This window comes from Schistocerca serialis, chromosome 1 (assembly GCF_023864345.2).
Source record: "Schistocerca serialis cubense isolate TAMUIC-IGC-003099 chromosome 1, iqSchSeri2.2, whole genome shotgun sequence".
NCBI classification, from domain to species: Eukaryota; Metazoa; Arthropoda; class Insecta; order Orthoptera; family Acrididae; genus Schistocerca; species Schistocerca serialis.
The window spans coordinates 101,717,603-101,744,983 of record NC_064638.1 but is presented as its reverse complement, the minus strand read 5'-3'; the positions used below and the strand labels follow the sequence as shown (position 1 = coordinate 101,744,983).

Below are 27,381 nucleotides of genomic sequence, written 5' to 3'. Positions count from 1 at the left end.
GTTGCTCCTGGGGTATCGGCGAGGACCATTCGCAACCGTCTCCATGAAGCTGGGATACGGTCCCGCACACCGTTTGGCAGTCTTCCGCTCACGCCCCAACATCGTGCAGCCCGCCTCCAGTGGTGTCGCGACAGGCGTGAATGGAGGGACGAATGGAGACGTGTCGTCTTCAGCGATGAGAGTCGCTTCTGTCTTGCTGCCAATGATGGTCGTATGCGTGTTTGGCGCCGTGCAGGTGAGCGCCACAATCAGGACTGCATACGACCGAGGCACACAGGGCCAACACCCGGCATCATGGTGTGGGGAGCGATCTCCTACACTGGCCGTACACCACTGGTGATCGTCGAGGGGACACTGAATAGTGCACGGTACATCCAAACCGTCATCGAACCCATCGTTCTACCATTCCTAGACCGGCATGGGAACTTGCTGTTCCAACAGGACAATGCACGTCCGCATGTATCCCGTGCCACCCAACGTGCTCTAGAAGGTGTAAGTCAACTACCCTGGCCAGCAAGATCTCCGGATCTGTCCCCCATTGAGCATGTTTGGGGCTGGATGAAGCGTCGTCTCACGCGGTCTGCACGTCCAGTACGAACGCTGGTCCAACTGAGGCGCCAGGTGGAAATGGCATGGCAAGCCGTTCCACAGGACTACATCCAGCATCTCTACGATCGTCTCCATGGGAGAATAGCAGCCTGCATTGCTGCGAAAGGTGGATATACACTGTACTAGTGCCGACATTGTGCATGCTCTGTTGCCTGTGTCTATGTGCCTGTGGTTCTGTCAGTGTGATCATGTGATGTATCTGACCCCAGGAATGTGTCAATAAAGTTTCCCCTTCCTGGGACAATGAATTCACGGTGTTCTTATTTCAATTTCCAGGAGTGTAGATCTATATCGTTGACGTCAGTCTGTTGAACAATTATGGCACACGTTTTATACTCAAGAATTATGACGTTTTTAGAAAACGAAAATCTCCTCTACAAAATAATCATGGATTCCGCTAACAGAGATCTTGCGAAAGTCAGCTCGCTCTGTTCCTCCACGTCGCTTTAGACAACGGCGCTCACGCTGAAGCCGTGTTCCTTGAATTCAGGAAGATATTCGATTCCGTCCAGCACCGCCAGTTAGTGAGAAAACACGAGCTTTTCGAGTATCGGAACAGATTTGCGATTGGGTTAAAAATTTCCTTGCGGACGGAACACGTCGCCCTTAACGGAATAAAATCGACAAATGTATAGTTATTTCCGGAGTACCCAAAGGCAGTGTGATAGGAACGTTATTGTATACAATTTGTATAAATGATATAGTAGAAAGCGTCGGTAGCACTTCAAGACTGTTCGCATATGATGCAGGTGTCTAAAGGAAAATAGCAACGCCGGAAGACAGTACAGATTTGTAGAATGACCTGCAGAGGATTGAATAATGGTGCAGGCTCCGGTAGTCGACACTGAACATAAATCAACATAATATATTGAGCGTACGTAGGAAGAGAAAGCCACTACTTCACAACTACGTTACTGATAACAATCTGTAGCAAACAGTATCTACCGTAACATCTCGAGGAGTAAACTATTTCAAAGCGGCCGTAAGTGGGATGACCACATAAAGCAACTAGCAGGAAAAGCAACTGGCAGACTGTCATTCGGAGGAAGATCTTGACTAAATGTAAGTCGTCCACGAAGGAAGTGGCGGGTAAGGCGCTTGAGTACTCTTCATCAACATCGAATCATCACCAGACAAGACTTATAGAAAAGATCGGGACAATATAACGGAGAGCGGCACGCTTCGTCACGGGATCGTTTAGCCGGCGCGAGAACGTTGCCGAACCGCTCAACAAATTTCTGTGGCAGATGTTGCAGGAGTGGCATTGTGGGTCACGCAGAGATTTACTCCTGAAATTTCTAGAGAGCATTTTCCGAGAAGAGTTGGACAACATTACTTCCTCCAACATACATATTGCGTAATACCCGTGCCGGAAAATTCAAAACATTAGATCTCCCTCCAGAAAGGGTTCAAAAATGGTTAAAATGGTTCTGAGCACTATGGGACTTAACTACTGAGGTCATCAGTTCCCTAGAACTTAGAACTACTTAAACCTAACAAACCTAAGGACATCACACACACCCATGCCCGAGGCAGGATTCGAACCTGCGACCGTAGCGGTAGCGCGGTTCCAGACTGTAGCACCTACAACCGCTCTGCCACCCCGGCCGGCCCAGAAAGGGCCACTCCGGCAAACTCTCCTCAGACACATAACCAGAGTGTGCGGTAGTAGTGCTCACTGGAGACCTCTCGTTACAAGTATGAGCACAAGGATGCGCGGGCCTCAACCTCCAACACTTTGTCCCTGCAAAGAAGAGCACGCTGATAATCTCCTGGGATAACAAGTAACAGTACGTGCTAACTGGTGCTTTTGTGAACCATAAAAGAGAGCTCGAGTTTGCAGCTCATCATCTCTAGAGCACCACACTGATAAAAGTCGACGCTACAGGATACAGCAAGGCATATGACACTATCTCAAAATGGAAATCTGACACGCTCCAGAAACATCTCGATCAACTCATGAGCCACTTCCAGCTCGAACTGCCTACAGACGAGGACATACTTGTAGACTCGCTGACACAGGATACACCGAATAGCAACTGTTGTAAATATGGTAACTTTGGATAATTCCATAACATGCAAAAACTAATTGTTGCCGCTGGGCATACTGGAGCTCTACTTCACCACAAATGTTCGCTACAGTTTACGGTCAAGCACTTCCAGCAGCAGCTTTAAGGACAGACCACAAAAGAGTGCAGCAGCTGGGCTCATTTGCAATTCTGTCGTTGTACGACAGGGCCCTTGGTTCGCGGCCAACACCTCCAACACGATCTCTCAGCAAACAAGATCACATTGGTAACGTCTGCGAAACGTAGCGAAAGTGTGTCGTAGCCGTGCTTGCTGGTTATCTTACATACCATGCATGTGTGCTTTGGTACGCAGACTGTCACCTTTAGCACAATGTCCCTGCAACGAATTTCGCACCGGAAAACATTGTAGGCACCACCTACAGCCTTCGCTGGAGTTCTCGGGGTCTATGAACGCAAATCCCCATCCCAAAGACCAAAACCTCCAGCACGATCTCCCTGCGAAGAGTCACACTGGAAAGCTCACCTTGTTTATCCTGTAAACAAGATCACAATGGAGACGACTAGTAACAACATAAAAATGACATATGTAGTGTGCCTTCACACACTAATAATGCGTGCTATGGTTCGCGGGTCATTGCCTCTAGTACGGTCTCCCTGTAAACACAGGACTCACAGCAGCATAGATCGCTGACAAGAAGGCTTATCTCACGGATCTGGTAATGAGATAAGAGTATGAGATGGCAATGAATAGTATCACATCAAATAAGTCAGCAAGTGTTGAGGTTATGCTGCCAGGGGTATTAGAAAGTAGTGGTAAACATAGGTATAATAACATTTTTGATCTGGAGTAAATAATGTTTATGAAACAGGTGATAAGTATCGTTTTTGTAAGGAGACGATGCTTTACAGCTTTTAAATATTTTTGAAAAATTATGATTTGCGCAATAGCTGTACTTTATAAGATTCTGTTATCCTGCAAAAAGTCATTTTCTTTTAAAAAGCTCGTGTTTTATGTATAGGAAAGTGTTATCTTCAAGTACTCAGAAAGGATCAGATGGATGAATACGAAGAGTAACTGGACAACGAGTCTCACGCTGCTGCACTGTTGCTTAGCATAATGTTTAGAAGAAGAGGTAAAGAAATTGAAGGTGAAGCGGACGATGACCACTTGGATTAAATAAAAGGTAAAAGTACTAACGAAAAATAAGTAACATGAATAACTATCACGAGACACCACCGTACCACGATTAAAAACAGTTGAAGCGGAGGATTAATTCAACGTAATCATAAGGAGTAATTTAAAAAGTAAATGGTAAAAGTGTCAAAATACAAAGGGGCAACATGTTCTTAATCTAAGAACAAACGCCTGACTGGGACTAGGGCACCGCGCGGAGGTAGTTCCCTCGCCCGCGAAAGACAAAGATCCCGAGGTCGAACCTCCGGCACAAAGTTTTAACCTGCCTGGAAGTTTCATATCAGCGTACACTCCGATGCAGAGTGAAAATTTCATTCTGAAAGCAGACGGTGTTTATGAATCACTGGTGCGGTTTTAATAATAAATAATAATAAATAAGTTTATTACTTGTATAGGCGAGCCGTACAGCTAAAGCAGCGACAATTGTCCTAATATTTTATGCTCTACCGGCTGTTCGCTTGTCACGCTTACTACACAGGAGTAGCGCCTGTTTGCAATAGGAGAATGCTTTCTGTGTGCTCCGTTTTGAGGTGTGCAGGTCTGTGATTACAGTGCAGTATGAGTTCTGAGCACGGTTTAGGGAAGATCCACCACAATAGAATAATACAGGTAGGTGATACCGACAGTTCATGGAAACCGGGTGCATTTGTCAGGGAAAGAGCTGTGGTCGGCTTCACGTGCTTTATGCAAACGTCGAAAGAATGCGCGAGGTGTTTCACCGAAGTCCTCGCAAGTCACTTAGTGAAGCAAGAAAGGCATATTTTATGCCAGAGATTATAGTGTGGGAAGAGTTGGGTAAGCCGCTGCGTTTTTAACCGTAAAAAGTAGGATTATTATAGACCCTTACACCAGAAGACAAAGTGAAAAGGGGTGTCTCTTGTGAATCGCTGCAGTTAAAAACGGAGTACGTTGGTTTTTAGTAAGAACAATCTTGTGCGATGCAGCCATTTTCCATGTGCTGACAACGTGAGCACGCACTAAGTCCGTATCTGAGGAAGCGAGAAACAATATACGCTTGTTGAAAACAGCCGGCCGCTGTGACCGAGCGGTTCTAGGCACTTCAGTCTTGAAACGTGCAACCGCTACGGTCGCAGGTTCGAATCCTGCATCGGACATGGATGTGTGTGATGTTCTTAGGTTAGTTCGGTTTAAGTAGTTCTAAGTTCTAGGGGACTGATGATCTCAGCAGTTAAGTCCCATAGTGCTCGGAGCCATTTGAACCTTTGTTGAACAACAGAGTGGCTCTCCAGACGTGAACGTTTTCTCTGTGTTGTCGTGGGAGAAAGTGCACTGTCAATTTTTGCTCAAACAACAAACAGTGACGGGTAACTCATTTGCAGACATGTTGGAAACCTTGTTGTTACCTCGGCTGAACACCAGTAATGACAATTACATTTTGCAGCTGCAACATTTTCACATGGATGTACGAGAGCTTCGTAATCGTATTCTTCGTCAAGGTTGGATTGGACTTCCTGCTACAGCAGACAACAACCTTCTCCCCTGGCCACCCCGTTCGCTGGAGTTAACACACTGCGATTCCTTTCTGTGTGGGTTTGTGAAAGACGGAGGACGTATAAAGCCAATGCCCGTGCCCCTCGAGAAGGTTTACTGCAATTCACCACGGAGGACATGCTAAACCGAGTATGGGAAGAATATAAGTACCCTGTAGATATGTATCGTGTGACCAAACTTAAACTGCACCATTCATTTATAAACATCCTGTATAAAAACGAAGAAAATGGCTATGTCATGGTCGCTAGCCTGCACCCAAGTTGTCGACTTCGCGCAGCGTGCTAAGGACAATAAAGTGGGACTCAGCTTACTGCGATTTTTGGCCGAAAAATAACGCCGTTCTGCAGTAGCCCGACAAGCTCTCATGAAAATAGCTTGGATACAGATGGCAGCCTAACAGTAAGACCTCGCGCTTGCGGAAATACACTAAGATGACAAAGGTCATGGGGTAGCGATACGCACATATACAGATGGTAGCATTGCGTACACAAGATATAAAAGCGTAGTGTATTGGTAACGCTGTCATTTTTACGCAAGTGATTCACCTGGAGAGGTTTCCAACGTGACTATGGTCGCACGACGGAAATTAACAGACTGAACGCGGAATGCTAGTAGCAGTTAGACGCACGGCACATTTCATTTCGGAAATTGTTGGGGCATTCAATATTCCAAGATCCACAGTGTCAAGAAAGTGCAGAGAATACCAAAAGTCAGACATTACCTCTCACCACGGACCATGCAGTGGCCGATGGCCTTCACTTAACGATCGAGGGTAGCGGCGTTTGCTTAGAGTTGCCAGTACAGATATGCAAGGAACGCTGTCTGAAATAACCCCAGAAATCAATGTGAGACGAACGACGAACAGTGCGGCCAAATTTGGCGTTAATGGGCTACAGCGCCTCTCCTGCCATATCGGTTGGACCATCGTCAGATGAGCTCTGATTTCTGTTAGTGAGAGCTAATACCGGTGTTCGAGTATGGCTCAGACCCCACGAAGCCATGGACCCAAGCTGTCAACAAGCTGGGGGCTGTGTTTACATGGAATGGACTGAATCCTCTGGTCCAACTGAACCCCTTTGTGACTGGAAATTGTTACGTTCGGTCACTTGGGGACCATCTGCAACCGCTCATCCATCTCTTGTTCCCAAACAACGATGGAACTTTTATGAATGACAATGCGGCATGTACCAGGTCAACACTGTTCGCGTTTCGTTTGAAGAATATTCTGGACAAATAGAGCGATTCATATGGTCACCTAGATTGTACGACATTAATCCCACTGAACATTTATGGCACATAATGGAGAGGTCAGTTCGTGGAGAAAACCCTGCCCCGTCAACCCTTTCGCAGTTGTGGATGGCCATGGCTCAATATTTCTGCAGGTGACTTCCAACAACTTGAAACTTCCTGCAGATTAAAACTGTGTGTCGGACCGAGACTCGAACTCAGGAACTTTGCCTTCCACGGGCAAGTGCTCTACCATCTGAGCTACCCAAGCACAACTCACGCCCAGTCCCCACAGCTTTACTTCCGCCAGTACCTCGTCTCCTACTTTCCAAACTTCGCACAAGCTCCCCTGCGATGCTGCAGAACAAGCATTCCTGGAAGAAAGGATATTGCGGAGACACAGCTTGCTACAGCCTGAAGGATGTTTCCAGAATGAAATTTTCACTCTACAGCGGATTGTGCGATGATATGAAACTTCCTGGAAGATTAAAACTGTGTGTCGGACCAAGACTAGAACTCGGCATCTTTGGCGTTCGCGGTCAAGTGCTCTACCTTCTGAGCTCTGAGTACGGGGCGTGAGTCGTGCTTGGGTGGCTCAGATGGTAGAGAACTTTCCCGCGAAAGGCAAAGGTCCCGAGCTCGAGCCTCGTTCCGACACACAGTTTGAATCTGCCAGGAAGTTTCATATCAGCGCACACTCCGCTGCAGAGTGAAAATTTCAGTCTCTTCCAGTAACTTGTTGAGTCAATGCCACGTCGAGTTTCTGCACTACTTCGGGGAAAAGGAGGCCCGACACAAGATTAGGAGGTATCCCGCGACTTTTGTCACCTGAGTGTAAAGAGGAGAGAGGCTAGTAATCTAGAAACGGCTGCCTGGGACTAGGCAGCGGCGTGGTGTATCTCAGCATATTTGCAAAGTATGAAACGGAAGAAAGTAGCTATCTTAGGGTCGGGAGCCCAAGTGGTTGACTGGTGAGCGTGCTAAAACACAATAAGGAGAGACTCCGCGTGGTGCAATATTTGACTGAAAAGAAGCCCAACCAGCTGTTTTGAAAACAGCTTGCATACGGATGGCAGCCTAAAATCAGGGTCTTGCGGTTGCCAGAATAGAAAAATGTGGGAGGTTGCTTGCCCAGGGATGCCAGCCCAAAATCACGGCGTGCCACACGATTCGTGCACCATACGTGCCAACATACGAACATGTGGCTTACACACGGAAGTCAGCCTAAAAACGGATTAGAGAATTAGAATGCTGCTTACCTAGGGATGCCAGCCTGAAACCAGGGCGCTGCTCGGAGGTGGTGGGCCTCGGATCGCGTGCCGAGGCTGTCGCTGCGCTCGGGTGGCGGCGGGGGCGGCGTGGAGGCGGGGGCGGGCGCGACGCCTTCCAGCAGCGGCAGCTCGGAGCCCACGGAGACGCACCGGCGCGGCTCCTCTTCCGAGCTCTGTGACGACCTACACAGTCGTCACAACACAGAGTTTATCTCCACTCCACTTGCGCGACATCACCATACCACAAACAGGCTTGCAAGATTAACCTTCACACGGTATCAGCTTTGGAAAAACACAGCAGGCTTTTACCAGAAATATTGACCCTCAGACAATGTGTCTAACAGTGTATTTTAAATACGACAGTATGCCATCTTAGGCATTGTAAAACATTAAAACACTTGATAATGGGAATTTAAAGCCGAAATCATGATCGTGTAAATGTAACACTGCAAATAAAAAAGTCTAATGTCGGGACTAACTTTAAAGAAATATATCATGACTGTGGCCCCACATCATGAAAAAATTGTTATATTACATGTATGCGGTCTTTTGTTAGCCACCAAGTGATTCTAGCAACTATATTGCGATATAGTGTAAAATACTACCACATAAATAATAATGGCTTACCGTGAGACCCATCCCTACTGTTGAAATTACAAAACCATTCTTTCATGCTATAATGAAGTTGCAAACTAGTAAAAAAAATCTTTGTGGTAATGTTCCCACACTTTCCCTGAGGTGATGAACTAAATCACGCACCACTCGTTTCCCTTTCTTCAGCAGATTTCCCTGTATACAGTTGCGTATTTACGCGATAATTTTGTCTCACAATCTACAGGAGGCCACATTGTCATCCTGTACTTTCCAGGTTTTGAACGAATGCACACCTTGGATGGACACCGTCCCCTGTAACCACACAGGTGCTCATCAACTGTAAGATAAGGCCCAAACGAATAAGAGGAAATGCATGCATCAATGCACATTTCAAACACAGAACACATGCTGTATATATTCAGCTTTTCATCCAGTAACACCATTTCTTTTTTACCAAACCAGAGCCATCTCAGGATACCACGAAATCTTGGAAACCTCTTTATGGCTAGAAAAATACGGAAGTCACGTATTCCTGAAGCCTGTTTCCAGATGGTACTGTCATATTTTATCCGTTCACAACTAGATACAAAATCAGGCGCACTAGTTGCCTGAATATCATTATCATCTTCACATTTATTCACATCATTCTCATCGTATACACAACTCTATCACCTCTCTTATCTGCATTTCCAACAACTGATACATTATCACTATGACTCTAATCTGCATCTGCTAAAGCCTGTTCCAGCCTGTAGCCCCTTTCAAAGCCTGTGGAATTACTCATTGTAAATAAAATATAATACCACGGTCGTACTTCAACAAAGCGCAATTCCTGTGAATTTCTTCCAATAATGCACGTGTATGTATTTTCTAGGAATTCGTTACAATACTGTTAGTTCAGAAGGTACATTGTTGCCAAACTTTTATTTATGTATTAAGGTTGAAAGAAAACAGTGAAAAACACATTTGTATACGTGACGTTTTTTCTGAGCCGATTCATAAAACTTCAAATTATTGTACAACGTACCGTGACATAACCATAAATATTTTGTCCTGTTATAATAAATGGACCATCAAAATTCCTCTGGAGAATGAGAAGGTTACGTCTACGTTAAAACGGTACCATCATAGTTAAAAGAGCCCTGGGGTCTAAAAAGACCCCAGTCATCAAGCAAAGTTAAAATTGACGAAATTACCAAACATTGCCTCAGGACAGGATTTCCTGGTCTGAGGCCTGCGGGTGGACACAATAAAACACTTAGCAAATGTTAAAAATTACATTTATATTGCTAGTTATGTCTTTCGACAAATTTTTATTACCTTAAATTATTTGCTAAAGTCGATGCACGTTGTAAACTTCGAATTACAACGAATGCATAATTCTGGTTTTACAACACCAACAGTCAATTTGTTTCTAGAATTACATCTTAAAAGATTCATGTGACTGAAGATTCTTTCAACATGGGCATTGCTGCATGGAATCGCCATTATCGTTGGGATAATTCTTTATGTTAGGTGTGCCATTGTTTAAAATCGTATTCAAAAAATACCGTACCACTCATTATTCGGTACCGGTCATCGCACACGAGGCTAGAGTGACGATCAGTTCGGTAAGAGACCGAACACATCGCAACCCAGACCGCAATCGGGGAACTGCAAGGTTAGTTCCATCATTCTGCTGCAGCCATGTGTCTACAAAAAACTTGTCGCTTTGTGCCAGTGGTACAAGTAACAGTGCTACCAGCGCTGATTTATCACATGAATTTTTCTTCTGCAAGTCGCCTACACATGTGACAATCAAATACACTCCTGGAAATTGAAATAAGAACACCGTGAATTCATTGTCCCAGGAAGGGGAAACTTTATTGACACATTCCTGGGGTCAGATACATCACATGATCACACTGACAGAACCACAGGCACATAGACACAGGCAACAGAGCATGCACAATGTCGGCACTAGTACAGTGTATATCCACCTTTCGCAGCAATGCAGGCTGCTATTCTCCCATGGAGACGATCGTAGAGATGCTGGATGTAGTCCTGTGGAACGGCTTGCCATGCCATTTCCACCTGGCGCCTCAGTTGGACCAGCGTTCGTGCTGGACGTGCAGACCGCGTGAGACGACGCTTCATCCAGTCCCAAACATGCTCAATGGGGGACAGATCCGGAGATCTTGCTGGCCAGGGTAGTTGACTTACACCTTCTAGAGCACGTTGGGTGGCACGGGATACATGCGGACGTGCATTGTCCTGTTGGAACAGCAAGTTCCCTTGCCGGCCTAGGAATGGTAGAACGATGGGTTCGATGACGGTTTGGATGTACCGTGCACTATTCAGTGTCCCCTCGACGATCACCAGTGGTGTACGGCCAGTGTAGGAGATCGCTCCCCACACCATGATGCCGGGTGTTGGCCCTGTGTGCCTCGGTCGTATGCAGTCCTGATTGTGGCGCTCACCTGCACGGCGCCAAACACGCATACGACCATCATTGGCACCAAGGCAGAAGCGACTCTCATCGCTGAAGACGACACGTCTCCATTCGTCCCTCCATTCACGCCTGTCGCGACACCACTGGAGGCGGGCTGCACGATGTTGGGGCGTGAGCGGAAGACGGCCTAACGGTGTGCGGGACCGTAGCCCAGCTTCATGGAGACGGTTGCGAATGGTCCTCGCCGATACCCCAGGAGCAACAGTGTCCCTAATTTGCTGGGAAGTAGCGGTGCGGTCCCCTACGGCACTGCGTAGGATCCTACGGTCTTGGCGTGCATCCGTGCGTCGCTGCTGTCCGGTCCAAGGTCGACGGGCACGTGCACCTTCCGCCGACCACTGGCGACAACATCGATGTACTGTGGAGACCTCACGCCCCACGTGTTGAGCAATTCGGCGGTACGTCCACCCGGCCTCCCGCATGCCCACTATACGCCCTCGCTCAAAGTCCGTCAACTGCACATACGGTTCACGTCCACGCTGTCGCGGCATGCTACCAGTGTTAAAGACTGCGATGGAGCTCCGTATGCCACGGCAAACTGGCTGACACTGACGGCGGCGGTGCACAAATGCTGCGCAGCTAGCGCCATTCGACGGCCAACACCGTGGTTCCTGGTGTGTCCGCTGTGCCGTGCGTGTGATCATTGCTTGTACAGCCCTCTCGCAGTGTCCGGAGCAAGTATGGTGGGTCTGACACACCGGTGTCAATGTGTTCTTTTTTCCATTTCCAGGAGTGTATACCGGGGAGTTATAATTAAACTTCCCTATTTAACACGTTATAACACGGAAACTAATTACCGTAAGAGTACCAAACTTAGTATCATTAATAACCCAGTGTATGGCATGCCTGATTTCCATGTGTCACAGCGCCACGTCCAGATCCAACTATAGCCAACAGGAGTCATCGTGATCCGTAGTCTCACACACCTGACCACACGCAGTGCACTTGTTGACGTGTCAACATGGGCTTGGACAAACAGGGCATTACTGAAGAAACTCTATTATCAAAACAACAGAACGCTGCAGCTGCACATCGAGAATACCGCCTGCTGGAAGGATTACGGAAGGGTTCACTTTCTCCACATGCTGTGTGGAGCATGATGAAGAAGTTCGAATCAACTGGAGAATTGAGCGTCTCTCCGGGAAGAGGCCGACGACCGGTTGCACCACAGGTGGTTGATAATATCGCTGTTTCTATGGCAGACAACGCTGCGCGCAATTCCCTATCGTCAGGCAGCGCGCGTACTGTCACGACAGTTGGACATCCCGTGCGTGATCTACTGTACGGAAGGTGCATCCAACCGTTCTCGAATGGTTTCGGTACAAGATCCATATCGTACAGCAGTTTGCACCACAGGATGCACAACGATATGTTGACTTCGCACTCCACTTTCTCGCAAGGATTAAAGTTGACGGGGTCACGCCCTGGACCATCCTATGGACCGACAAAGCTCATTTTTCTCTGATAGGGCACCACCGCATATCGCTTGTGAAGTTCACCTGCTTCTCCGAAACGCGATCGAATTATCAGCCGATCGTTTCCAAATACTTGGCTGGCACGATCAACTGATCTCACTCCTTGTGATTTCTGGTTGTGGGGCTACCTGTAGGACAGGGTTTACAAGGGGAACATTCACACATGTAGTGTTCTACTTTAATGATGAGCAATTCTGCTAAAGACTACAAAATTGTCCTGCAAAGGTTTCGTATTATTTTATAAATAATTTCCTCATAGGGAGTAAGCTAATCGTCCTTCAAGAAACTTTGAAACGGTGTGCCTCGTCGTACGTTTCTGAAGATTAAATCTAGAATTATTGCTGTCATACATGTGGGGTCCCATTTCTTTGCTCTCCTCTCTCTCTCTACTACGCCAGACCAGCTATGGCTAAAGAAAACACACAGATACTACCCTAGTGCCGGCCGCTGTGGCCGAGCGGTTCTAGGCGCTTCATTCCCGAACCGCGCTGCTGCTAAGGTCGCAGGTTCGAATCCTGCCTCGCGCATGGATGTGTGTGATGTCCTTAGGTTTAAGAAGTTCTAAGTCTAGGGGACTGATGACCTCAGATGTTAAGTCCCATAGTGCTCAGAGCCATTTTTGAATAATATTTAATATCCAAAACAAAATACCAATTCATTATGATTTTTCAAAATATTATAGTAATGGAATTTTTAATAAACTAAAATTATATTGAGGAACGTAATATAACTCGCGCAAAAGATAAGAAATCGTCTGCCAAAAAGCATGCCCTAGTGCCGACCGCTGCCAAAAGGCATGACACCCCATAAAAAACTAAAACTCCTCCCGAACAGATCATGAAGGCCCAACGGTACCGCCGTGTCATCCTCAGCTCATAGACGTCACTGGATGCAGATATGGAGGGGCATGTGGTCAGCACACCGCTCTCCCGGCCGTATGTCAGTTTCCGAGACCGTAATGACACACCATAAAATATAAAAGGCAACCTACATTGAAAAATTTTAAAAATTAAAATAAACTCACCTGAATCAGTCATTAGTAGAGAGCGTAGGACAAACCGAAAATGCGTTTACCTCATGGAGGCAACGACAGGCATAGCAGAGCAGAACAGAACCTCGCGTGCAACCCGAAAACAGCCGAACACTACAACGGTCCCCGAGGCCCGTCCGCGTTCACATAGAGTATACTTATGGAAGATAGGAGCTCATGCAAAATATTGGACTAGTAGTAATGACAGTCACCATGCGGCGCTGCCTCGGGTTTAGTGTGATAACGGCGTAAAATACAAATAGTAATGGGTAAATTAAGAAATAAATAAAACGTAATAGATCATATGGAAATATACACTATGCAGAACAGGCCGGACCGAAAACTATGCACAGAGACATAGAAAACCCTTATATTCAAATGCGGTGTTAGAGAATAATAAAATAGAATGTGTAGAGCAATTAAATATAGATTAGACTACGAATCGATGGCTAAAAGGCAACAATGAAGAAAAGACAAAATACAACTGCATACACGTGATAAGTGACCGAGGTCCTGGTAATAAAAAGCTACAAACTAATAAATTGTTTAAAAAAATGAGAAGCATGGAATCATAGAAAACCTGATTCTTGCTTGATAACTGATCATTGAGTAATGTATCCTTCATGGAGTGTGAATTTTTAACAGTTTCGATCTCTTGAAGCAGTTTGAGCCTCTTACCCTTTTGTGTGTGGTGAAAAACCCTTCAGTTTCCGATCGTAAGTGGCTGGTGGCCGCTGGATAATTATTCTTAACTTGTCCCTTCTTAGTGAGTTAACGCTCCTGAAACCTAATTTTAAAAGCCCTTCCCGTCTAGCCAATATAATCGGCTTGACATTCACCGCATATACGCCAGAGACAGCGTGTTTACCTTTCTGGTGAGCCTAATTGTCAATGCATTGATACTGGTTTTTATTGGAGATAGTAAACACCATTCTTGTATTTCACCACGAAAGAGATTAGCTGTGACATAGGACACATTACCTAAAAATAGAAGCTTAGTAAACCAGTAATTTTGAGGAGCAGAATCGAAGGAGATTTCTCGATCACGAGGCAATGTTTTTGACATGTATGATTTGTAAATTATGGAGGAGCTGTAGCCATTATAGAAAGCGACATTTTACAAGTTTTCCAGTTCCTTTCTTATAGGTTGAGTGGTATGTGGAATTTTAGTGACACGTTGTATCATTGAACTGAAGTAGTTCGTGTTATAGGGATGACACGACATATCGTGTATAGCTGAGTCGCTTATAGAAGACTTGAATTATCCGATCGGTTTTTGAAGCTTATTTTGTTTTTATAGAAGTCGAGAATAGGACCACGGCGGATTTATTGTAATATCGTCACTCCCTTATATATTCAGATAACCTGATGATGCCCTGTCCGTGGGCAACGTGTCGCTCTTAAGTTAATAAATAAAACTCTGTAAACTACGGCTGTTTTTAAATAGTATAAATTCAGCTTTAAAATAAAACCATTTCAGTGCAATAGGTGACTGTTGACATCAGTTTTGGCGATACACCGAGAAACGCCTTACAACGTTCACATAATGGAAAACAGTAACATGGGAAAAGGTTTGAACCGAGACATTACAGGAGGGGAAAAGTATAGCGTTTGGAGTTTAACAACAATTTCGTTAGAGACGGAGTACAAGTTTCGGTTGCAGAAGGAATTAGTTTTGGAGTGAGGCACATGGCAGCATGCTTACATACGGGAGTTATTTCAAGGAATAAAATCAGCCGCATCCTTCTTTAAGTAACTATCCTTGCGTTTATTTTGAGAAGTCAGTGAACGCTCATATTAACATAGCCAGACGATGGTATGAGCTCAAGTCCAGTGCTGTAACTACTGTATCGCCTATTCGAGCCGAAGCAGAAAAGTGGTATGTCATACGAGGCCTGTCCAAAAATATCCTACCTTTGGTCAAAAAAATATTTCAAATGCCTGACGGGGTTGGGACCCCAATCCCCTTCAAAGTAGGCCCCTTGTGCCCACCGATTCTTCCACTGCTGGAAACACCTCTGGAAGTCTTCTTTTGGAATGGTGTTCATCTCCGTCGTCGTGTTCCGCATTATCTCTTCGCTACTCTCAAAACGGGATCCTTTCAGTGGCATCTTCAATTTTGGAAACAACGAGAAGTTGCAAGGAGCTATGTCTGGAGAGTAGGGAGGTTGTCGAACGACTGTAATTCCATGTCTGGCCAAGAAATTTTGGATCAAGTGCATGAATGTGCGAGGGCGTTGTCGTGATGCAGTTGCCAGTTTTTCGCCGTCCAAATGTCTGGTCTTTTGCGCCGAACTGCGTCACTGAGTCGCCGGAGAGCACCTTGATAGTACTCCTTTGTCACTGTTTGTCCTTCCGGTGCGTATTCGTGATGCACAATTCCACGGACATCAAAGAAGACAGTTAGAATCACCTTGATTTCGCTTCGCACTTGCCGCAGTTTCTTCGGCCTTGGAGACTCGGGATGCTTCCATTACGAAGGGAAGGCTCTGAGCACTATGGGACTTAACTTCTTAGGTCATCAGTCCCCTAGAACTTAGAACTACTTAAACCTAACTAACCTAACGACATCACACTCATCCATGCCCGAGGCAGGATTCGAACCTGCGACCGTAGCGGTCGCGCTGTTCCAGACTGTAGCGCCTAGAACCGCTCGGCCACACCGGCCGGCATTTCCATAGCGAAGACTATCTTTCTGTTTCTGGGTCGTACCCGTACACCCATGACTCATCTCCAGTTATCACGATGTTCAGAAACCTAGGATCAGTGTTGGAGGTGTCTAGAAGGTCCTGTGCAACGTCTTTTTGTTCTGGAGACAACAACTTGGGCGCGAATTTCGCAGCCACTCGGTGCATGTTCAAATCATCAACCAAAATTGCATGTGCAGAAACTTTACTCACTCCATCCTCTTGGGAAATCTCCCGCACGGTCAAACGACGATACGCCATCACCAAATTTTGCACCCTCTCAACATCAGCTGCAGTCCGGGCAGTTTCCGACCTGTCAGAACATTGGTCACTCTCCGCTGATGTGCGGCCATTTTTCAGTCAGTTGAATCACTCCTTGATTTGCGTTACACCCATCGCATCTTCTCCAAACACCTGCTGAATCTTACGAATTGCTTCGCTTTGAGAATCACCAAGCTTTTGAGAAAATTTGATACAAAGTCTTTGCTCAACACGTTCAGCCATCTTGAGAGAATTGGTAATTCGACGAACACGTTGTGTAATACCTCACTCAGCGACCGACAGGCAGCGACTGACGCCCTGAAAGGCGGAGACAAAATTCAAGCATGCGCATAAAGGTCTCTTCCTTTACTGTGTACAGTGGCACAGCGCTATCGCCTCGAAAATCAAATGTCGGATACTTTTTAGACAGACCTCGTGTTCTTCTTCCTGGTGACGTGAGTTCCCTATAAAACCCGTCAGAATTGTTGGGCGCTATTCTCCTTGCAACTGAAAATTCCTCATAGCTCTGGATTTTATAAATTTTCTGCAGCACTGTCACTGCAGTTCTTGGGGTTTTTTCTCGAGTTACCAGCCGATGTAGAAAACTAGTTACAGTATTTAGAAAGTAATCACAGTGATCTGAAGGTTACCTATCTCAAAGCAACTTACTATGTATAAATCTCATACGTACTATATGTTCTCATTGTCTAAAACTTAACTCCGTCCGAACAGGCATTGGAAGGCCCTACGGTACCGACCGGCCGCCGTGTCATCCACAGCCCACAGGTGTCACTGGATGCGGATATGGAGCGACATGCGGTCAGCACACCGCTCTCCCGCCCGTATGTCGGTTTACAAGATCGGAGCCGCTACTTCTCGATCAAGTAGCTCCCAGTTTGCCTCACAAGGGCTGAGTGCACCCCGCTTGCCAACAGCGCTCGGCAGACCGAATGGTCACCCATCCAAGTGCTAGCTCAAACCGACAGCGCTTAACTTCGGTGTTCTCATTGTCAATTAATTATAAAGTAGGTAGCATTAGCCGGCCTGTGTGGCTGAGCGGTTCTAGGCGCTACAGTCTGGGACCGCGCGACCGCTACGGTCGCAGGTTCGAATCCTACCTCGGGCATGGATGTGTGTGATGTCCTTAGGTTAGTTAGGTTTAAGTAGTTCTAAGTTCTAAGGGACTGATGACCTAAGAAGTTAAGTCCCATAGTGCTCAGAGCCATTTGAACCATTTAGGTAGCATTAGTGTGATTAACAGAGGATTGTGTTTCAATAGGTTTTCATGAAAGTAAAACAACCTTTCCTCCTCCATTTCGTTGGTTAGCCGGTCTACACAACGAATCTGCAGTATTCTTCCATAATTTAGTTTAATGGTGTTGGCTTACGTAGCAACGAATGGTGCAACTAATCAGTGTGTCCTTGTGGCTTCGACTTCTTGCCATGTACAACTTCATCAACATTCGCTGCTACACTGTCATCACAAGCAATCAGCGATTGGCGAAATCCTTCAAATTTGAAAGGACTAGTCAATGAACAAGTATCTTGTGCACAAACGAAACAGTGTTTGAAATATGCTGGTGGGCATTTTCAAATGGCAATGCCGATATAGAAACGTAGTGAAGAAAGCGTAATGCTCTGGGTATCTATGAGTTCCATGGCCTAGCTATTGAAATTAACCGAAATCGATGCGCCTCGGATTTCACCTCTGTAGTATTCCAAACATGCGTCGGCACCAATGGGTTCCAGCCTGAGTCGTGGCAAGAAAGTGAACAACTTCTTGACAATCAACAGAACTGCGTCTCTATTGTCAATCCCACTACAGCTGTAGGTATCCGTTTTGGCATTGGTAATATCCTCAGAATATGCAAGCCGTCCCGAACGCACTAGACACAGAGGAATTTTGAGGACAGCCAAAGAACATTTGCTGGACTAATGCAGTGTACACCCAACACTAGGTGTGAAGCACTACTACTCGTCATGGCTACGAAGATATCATTGTTTGCAACTGTTCTTGTTTTTTTCAACCCATATTTCCTCAAATACGTCGTTACAAGCCATACTGATAGCAGTTTCATTACACGATAAATTATACTCACGAAAGCTCATAATCGGCCAATATTCGAGCTCCAGTACGTATTCAAAGGTCGTTTGTTTTAAACCGTCGCGATATAATGATCTCCTAGCAAACGTTTCACACGCAACATATCGCCGGCCGAAGTGGCCGTGCGGTTAAAGTCGGTGCAGTCTGGAACCGCAAGACCGCTACGGTCGCAGGTTCGAATCCTGCCTCGGGCATGGATGTTTGTGATGTCCTTAGGTTAGTTAGGTTTAAGTAGTTCTAAGTTCTAGGGGACTAATGACATCAGCAGTTGAGTCCCATAGTGCTCAGAGCCATTTGAACCATTTGAACACGCAACATATCCATGTTGCTGATTAACCCACGCACCCGCTATCGCTTTGTAACCACACTACTTTTGACGTCATATTTGTAATTTTTGAACCCGCATGCTTCCCTTGGCGTTTAAAAAATTAATAATTTATTACATTTGATAAATGTGTTACGTTCCTTGATTTATTAAACTGGTCGTTATCCTGCTGGGCACTTGATGTACGGAATTCCGCCACTGTGTGTCCACTGCAAAAGCCGACATAAAATTACGTTCTTTTCGAGGGAAACAGAACGCGTTCCCGAATACTCGGATTAACAGAGCTTCGTGGTAATGTTCTCTGAAATCCTAACACTTTCTGGGAATGAATATGGACATGCAGGACGTGTTGTTATTTCAGGCAGACCAAATTGCTTGCTCGGGCAAACCTACATTACGAACGAGATGAAATTTGAGGGCCGCACAAACGCAAATTACACATGACAAGAGCCAGTCGATTGATCACCTGTGCTCATAAACGAAACATTTCAGTCCCAAAATTGCTATACTTGTCCATTGCATATGAGATCAAGCTGTGCGAAATCATCACACTCACTATGCTCTGTACTCTGAAAATACATTTTGATGGTATTTGCTCCACAAGACACGAGAGATCAAACTAGGAAAAAGAGATTACAAAAAGTTACACCATGTTCGACTGCTGCAAACACCGACCCTTTGCGAATTTTGATAGGCTAATCAGTAACCAAACAAGTGGAGCCGTTCGCTGAGTTTGCTTCTTACTCGCGGCTGTCGCGTTAATTCGTGCTCGTAAAGTCAGCACCGGAAAGCAGGGAGGAAACATAATTAGCGAACTTAATTAGTGAAGTCTGGCACGGAACTTGAAACGTAGAGGCACAGCTGCATATTGAATAAATTCCGCTTCAGTTGGAACTTAAGTGGTGCTCCAGTAACTTGAGCCTAAAGAAACTCTATTAACTGCTCCAAGACCACTGGAGTCGAGCGATCAAATCAAATAGAGAAGCAAAGGTCGGGCGATGCAACCAACTGCAGAATGTCTGAGCTGCACGAACGCCAAGGGGCCCGTCGGTTCTTCACAGCGTGAAATATCGCAGATCGTAATTGCCTTAGATCGTCGCTCGCAACACCGTGTTCTGCAATTCTCTGAAGTTGCACCACCTTTGCAAAAGCTACTATAAAGGGCGTTTTTTCTATTTTCCCATAACCATGTGAGGTAATCAATGTTACTCACATGAGCTGACACCCCTACTATCACTTCTTTTGAAGAGATCGTTGGAGCCTCTAAAGAAGAGGCAGCTAAAACACAAAAGCACAGAAATATAAAACCATGGTCACCAGTGGAAACAATGTTATTATTTAGGTTACCTTGTCTTTATTGCAAGTTACTGGTCTTACGAACTAACTGGTTTATATCTTGCAAAAAAGTTAATGTCTGTTATTTCAAGTTCAGAGATACCACATACACGCAGAAACAGGGTCTCGCAATGGGTTCACCATTATCCTGCTCCCTTATTAACATATTCGTTACTATGGTTGAACGTAATATGATCCAAAACCTTAAATTATTTTACAAAAAATGTAGTGATTCGGGAAAGGTACACTGATGACATTATTATATTATGCAGAGGCTCTTTTCAGGAATGTGACAATTTTATGGAGTAATTAACCAAAATACAATATTCAGTTCACTATGGAACGGAGTGAAAATGGAATCTTTTTCGTTTTTAGACTTATGATGAAGTCTGAAGCTAAGTCGCAAAAATTATTCCATTCCACTGTGTCAGGGTGCTACAGTAACAAATTTCGAATTATTTCAGAATAAAAACAGACTTGGATGGGAAATTATTTAATATCAATGACGAGTTTCATCCTTTTGAGGCATCATCACACTGCGTAAAAGAATCTGGATATGTAACCCGCCCATCATAAAGCCATATAAAATGGAACATGGACATAACACTAGCGGTATACGTAATCCGTCCGCCATACGAACATGTAAAGTGCAAGGTAGACCTCGAGCACAGCAGCTGATTTCACCATAGCAAAATAAAGAAGGGCCACGCTTGCGAAATAAACGCGGTATGAGCCAGCCGCACACAGCACACTGTCCGTTTGGCGTGCACACAAATATTACTGTGAGAAATAGTAACATTTGTGCGCACGCCAAACAGAAATTGTGTGTGGTTTCATATCAATGTCTCACGTGTAATGGCAACTAAAAGATGAAAAACTGCCTATCAGTCACAATAAAATTAAGCACTTGTCTAAAACGATGAACTACATACCAGACGAATATCAAGACTCTTATAGATCATTGTTCCATGGTCAAACAAACAATTCTTTCGTTTGATCAATATATATTATAAAAGTAAGTATACACTGTGCATGCCACTAGAACTCAGAAACAAGTCTCGGTACGATCAAGAGAATTACATGGTGCAAAAGCCGTCTATTTTCCAGCCATGAAGAAGAATCCCGTCTTTACTTGCAGGGCGTGCTTTTGAAGATACAAGAGCTGTGAAGTTTTTCCCTCAATAAATTACTTAAATATTCCAGAACATTCGAGAGCATTCCAGAACATTATAGAGTATTCGAGAGCACTGCACAACATTCCAGAATGCTTCGGAATGTTCCACAATGACCCGCGATGTTCTGGAATGTTCGGGAATAATCTGCAACATTCGGGAATATTCCAGAATGTTCGAAAACATCCCGGAACATCCAAGATCATTGTGTAACATTCCGGGATACTCTAGAATGTTGTGGAATGTTCTGGAACATTGTGGACCATTCGAAGGCTTTTTTGGTATGACTGGAATTCGCCATTGGTGGGGCTACCCATTGGTAGGAGTATATAAAGCAAGACCCGTCGTGGGCGCGAACGTCAGTTTCCTGTCAGTACGAAGAGAGGAACCGGAACAGTAGTGCAGTGAGTGAATAAAAACAAACAGTGAAGTGTGAGTAGTCAAAGTGATACAGTGACTGAATATAAATCGAAAATAAAGTGTGAAAAGTGTGTAAAGTGCGCTTATTATATTTGTTAACAAAAACTTAATTTGGTTAATATTTTAGACAATGCTCAAACGTTAAAGAGGAGGTGGTCTTACCAGTTCCGGAACAAAACGGCGAAAACAAAAAGGACAGTGAATAAACGAAACAGATGAGGAGCGCGAAGCACGTTTAAGTTCTCAAAAACGACAATGAGCACAGTGAGAGACAAAGAAACAGAAGAACAAATAATAAAAACGGACTGAAGAATGAAGAACTGTGACACAATCTTATAATAAAAGACTGTGAATCATGCCAGCCATGAAGATATCACCCTATGAGTAGCGCGGACAAGAACTGTGACACAATCTTATAATAAAAGACTGTGAATCATGCCAGCCATGAAAATATCACCCTATGAGTAGCGCGGACAAGTAAATAGCTCAAAAAAATGGCTCTGAGCACTATGGGACTTAACTTCTGAGGTCATCAGTCCCCTAGAACTTAGAACTACTTAAAGGACATTACACACAGCCATGCCCGAGGCAGGATTCGAACCTGCGACCATAGCGGTCGCGCGGTTCACCTAAAAAGTGAAGCCCTCCACTTCGACTCGACGAAAGAACACAACAAACGCAAAGATGTCCTAATCGGAAAATCTGATAACATCTGCCAATTCTCAAACGCAAAAAAATTCAGTAGACAAACGCCAGGATTCCGTTGCATGAATGGAAAAATTATTACTAACTTCTTGAGCGAACCCGGGTACCACAGACAGTTATATTTTATATCTCACTGGAGTTCGTTAAATAACATCATATATACCTTTGGCCTCTCGTTTGTTCTACAAGACGTGAAAATAAAGCATTATTAATAGACATTTAATATTATTCACTGCTTTTTTTCTCCAACGAAAGATCATCGGTTCTGCTATCACAACAGACACTACAGCTTCCACTACTAAAAAATACCATAGGTTTCCTTTCTTCGGAGATATTTCTGATAGGATGTCTGATTCCGAAAAAAACACAACCCTGGCTTATGATATTCTCAGAACATTGGCCAAAAATTTTGATGCAAGGGATGAATGCTTTGTGGTAGGTTTACGTTATCAGGTTACTACTGCATCTCTTGTCAACAATGTGACGGCAAATATATACGTCAAACAGGCATAAGTCGGTTTAAAGCGCATACTATTTGCGTGAAATCAGGATCAGCACTAAGTGCGTATTTAAGCGACGGAGGACATCAGTTCACGGACATACACTAGTATATGCAAACCATATACTTGTTGAATAACTGTGAAAACCTTCATATTTTACAGCAAACAACAATTTTCCGATCTTTAAAAAAAAATCCTGAAAGCACCTTAGACACCAAGACACAACTCAGACATAGATGTATTTGGGAAATTTTGACTTTCTAACCAGGCGGACCAGAGTTCTTATTTTTCGACAACGAGTTTTGCTGCATTAAAAACTTTTACTGTTTATAAACTCTCCACTGATTTTCAAATTGCGTGGAACAATCTCCATTACAAATATTAGTAGCCGCATCGCACGGGATTTACCGTATTAGTTTTCTATCCATATATTTTGTACGTTTTGTATCATTTGTGATTTAAATTATAATTTATATTTATGTACGGCATTTTCCCGTCTTTCACTTTGTCATTCAGTGTACTACCCCACTTTCTCTAGCGCAATCTCGCTCGGTTTCCAGATACCACGGTCAATACAGTTTTCCTCATAGATGCTTGCATAAGGCTTTGGCAAGTTCAGTGTTCCTTATGGCCGTGCCCGCATCGTCTCCAACTGATAATCTGGTACGTTTTTTAACTTTTTGAATCTGGGATTCACATTCGTGTAGAACTTTATAAAAGACATCATATTTACGCCAGTGATTGTAACACTTCCTTTATTTCACGATTGCAATTTCGGAATTAGGCCATTACCAAGTGCAGGTTTTTCTGGCTTTAACCCATGTCAACTTAAAATGAGCTGACACTTTCTATGTCGTTGTCATTACTATTAAATACATTCGTGATGCTGTTACATATTGCGAGCACATATCCATATGTCATAAAACAACAAAGTCTGTACACACTCATGTACGTTAGCCGATTACTAGTGACGACATGTAAATGTGTCACCTCATTTTACGTTCACATGACTTAAAGCCACAAAAATCAGCACTTGATAACGGCCTATGGCCGAAACTGCAATCGTGAAATAAAGGAAGTGTTATAGTCACTGGTGTAAATGTTGTCTTTTATAAATTGTACATTTTATTGGTATTTAAAGATATTTTTTTACGCTTTGCAGAGCTTATTTTATTCTCCACGCTGCAAATACTCGTCTTATTTTGTTTTATGGTCACACCGTTTTTTTATAAAATTGACAAACGCTTCCAGACTGTTTTATCAGTGACGTGAAGGACGGTGAAAGACTTCAGGACGGCGTAAAATATTGTTGTAAAGACAATTTATGTAAGTATCTAATGTACACGCCTATTATATTCCATATAACAATATTTACTAAATCAGAGCTAAAAAAATTGTAAAATACTTCCTTTTTAATCCCTGTTTAGATTACCTGAGGATGCGTCTAAATTGGCGTGAAACCAGTCGTGATTTTTTTCTGTCTTACAAAAATGTGGACATTTGGGTGCGGTTGCCCGCAATTCAAAATAATACGATGTCTTTGCATCTCTACCATACACTGTATCCACAGTGTTTCGCCTTTCAAAAAGCAATCCTTCGTGCGTCCGCCCCCCCTCCACCCCCTCCCCCGACAAATGCTCTCGATCTCTCCATAATTGTTCGTTTCACTGCCAATTAATCATGGCTGCTTTTTACTTATTTCGCCCTTTGGTAATGTGAGACGCAGATGTCTTTCTTCGTCTACTCTTGATTTAAGATCTGTTAAAAACTTTTTTTTTCCTTTTTTCAAAAAAAATCTTCAGTCGGAGTAGCCATGGTCGTTTGTATCTATATCTTACCCAAGAAGAACAAAGTGTGAGGCGTTTCTAAGCGTATTTCATGTGACACTGATATGTAAAGTTTAGTGATGAACTGAAAAGGTTTTAGTGCTAAACTAATTTGTAATTGCAATTTATGTAGCCGACAGGCGTCGATAATACAAGAATCCTCTACAGGCGGGACTGCTTTTGAAAGCTACCTCGGTTAGTACGCTCTTATAAGGTTATATTGTATTGTATGGAACTGGGGTCCTAGAAAGTACGGAGAGGCTTCGCCCCCGTCGTAGCCCTCAGTGGATCACAACCCCACAACAGGCTACAGCAGTCCACTCAACCCACCGTCGCCCCACATCGAACCCAGGGTTATTGTGCGGTTCGACCCCCAGTGTACCCTGGACCGCCCCCCCCCCCCCCCCCCCCCCCGGAACATCTCACACCAGACGAGTGTAACCCCAAAGTTTGCGTGGTAAAGTAATGATGGTGTACGCGTACGTGGAGAAAGTGTTTGTGCAGCAATCGCAGACATAGTGTAACTGAGGCGGAATAAGGGGAACTTGCCCGCACTGGCCGAGGTAGATGGAAAACCGCCTTAAACAGCACCCACAGACTGGCCTAGCGGGTTTGTGCCGGGGACAGGCACGCTTTCCCGCCCGGAAAGCAGTGCGTTAGACCGATCGGCTAACCGGGCGGACATTTCCACGTAACTAGCAACTCGCCCCTGTTTCGCGTCCTCATGGAGTTGTGGCAGATGTTTACTGCTTTTCGCGCCAGAGACCGCATCCTTTTTAGCTCGTAGCTGCCTTCATTGCCATAAGATGTCACACCAAATGCCAGTTGAATACCGAAAAGGTAACAATACATATATGAAACACTCACCATTACTGCAAACAATAACGTAGATACACAAAGCTTCCTCGTGAATCAGTCTTTAGCCTGAAAACAGAAACAGAAAAACGCGGAGGGGGCTTTAATTTATAATACGAGTATGTACAGATATTTCGCCAGTACTTAAATCAAACTACACATGATTCATTGTCTGCTTAGGTTTAGTAGTGTAGCATTCCGGTGCTGTCAAATTCCCTACTTATGCAGCAAATCCAGATATCTACCGTTTCCAATTTTTGCTCTATTGCGCTGAGATCGCACTCTGGACGTTAAGACAAAATCGGAAGAATTCAGTGAAAAGTGAAACGGTGCGGGAGATATGGGAGAGTGAGGGACCAACAGATCTTCCAACTGTATTCTTAAATTTCTTCTCAGTACCTGTTCTCCTTTAATAACAGATTGATATGTTGCCCTAAGTCAATTATCATGGAGATCTTGGACGTCTAGGTGTACTGGGATGTCATTTCACAAGCGTATTTGCTCAGGGTTGCTGAGGAGGGATTGCATGTCTCAAAATAGGTAGAAATTACGTGGGGGTTGCTTTTATACACTCCTGGAAATGGAAAAAAGAACACATTGACACCGGTGTGTCAGACCCACCATACTTGCTCCGGACACTGCGAGAGGGCTGTACAAGCAATGATCACACGCACGGCACAGCGGACACACCAGGAACCGCGGTGTTGGCCGTCGAATGGCGCTAGCTGCGCAGCATTTGTGCACCGCCGCCGTCAGTGTCAGCCAGTTTGCCGTGGCATACGGAGCTCCATCGCAGTCTTTAACACTGGTAGCATGCCGCGACAGCGTGGACGTGAACCGTATGTGCAGTTGACGGACTTTGAGCGAGGGCGTATAGTGGGCATGCGGGAGCCGGGTGGACGTACCGCCGAATTGCTCAACACGTGGGGCGTGAGGTCTCCACAGTACATCGATGTTGTCGCCAGTGGTCGGCGGAAGGTGCACGTGCCCGTCGACCTGGGACCGGACCGCAGCGACGCACGGATGCACGCCAAGACCGTAGGATCCTACGCAGTGCCATAGGGGACCGCACCGCCACTTCCCAGCAAATTAGGGACACTGTTGCTCCTGGGGTATCGGCGAGGACCAGTCGCAACCGTCTCCATGAAGCTGGGCTACAGTCCCGCACACCGTTAGGCCGTCTTCCGCTCACGCCCCAACATCGTGCAGTGGTGTCGCGACAGGCGTGAATGGAGGGACGAATGGAGACGTGTCGTCTTCAGCGATGAGAGTCGCTTCTGCCTTGGTGCCAATGATGGTCGTATGCGTGTTTGGCGCCGTGCAGGTGAGCGCCACAATCAGGACTGCATACGACCGAGGCACACAGGGCCAACACCCGGCATCATGGTGTGGGGAGCGATCTCCTACACTGGCCGTACACCACTGGTGATCGTCGAGGGGACACTGAATAGTGCACGGTACATCCAAACCGACATCGAACCCATCGTTCTACCATTCCTAGACCGGCAAGGGAACTTGCTGTTCCAACAGGACGATGCACGTCCGCACGTATCCCGTGCCACCCAACGTGCTCTAGAAGGTGTAAGTCAACTACCCTGGCCAGCAAGATCTCCGGATCTGTCCCCCATTGAGCATGTTTGGGACTGGATGAAGCGTCGTCTCACGCGGTCTGCACGTCCAGCACGAACGCTGGTCCAACTGAGGCGCCAGGTGGAAATGGCATGGCAAGCCGTTCCACAGGACTACATCCAGCATCT

General features: G+C 45.1%; 1 protein-coding gene across 1 annotated transcript in view; it reads right to left on the bottom strand.

Moving 5' to 3' along the window:
• LOC126462756 (EGFR adapter protein-like) overlaps positions 1–27,381 on the bottom strand; it is an 814,276-nt gene that overhangs the window by 27,984 nt on the left and 758,911 nt on the right. Inside the window, exon 5 of the mRNA XM_050096097.1 lies at positions 7,833–8,027. Within this exon, the coding sequence (XP_049952054.1) occupies positions 7,833–8,027 (195 nt within the window). The remainder of the gene's footprint in view (positions 1–7,832; positions 8,028–27,381) is intronic.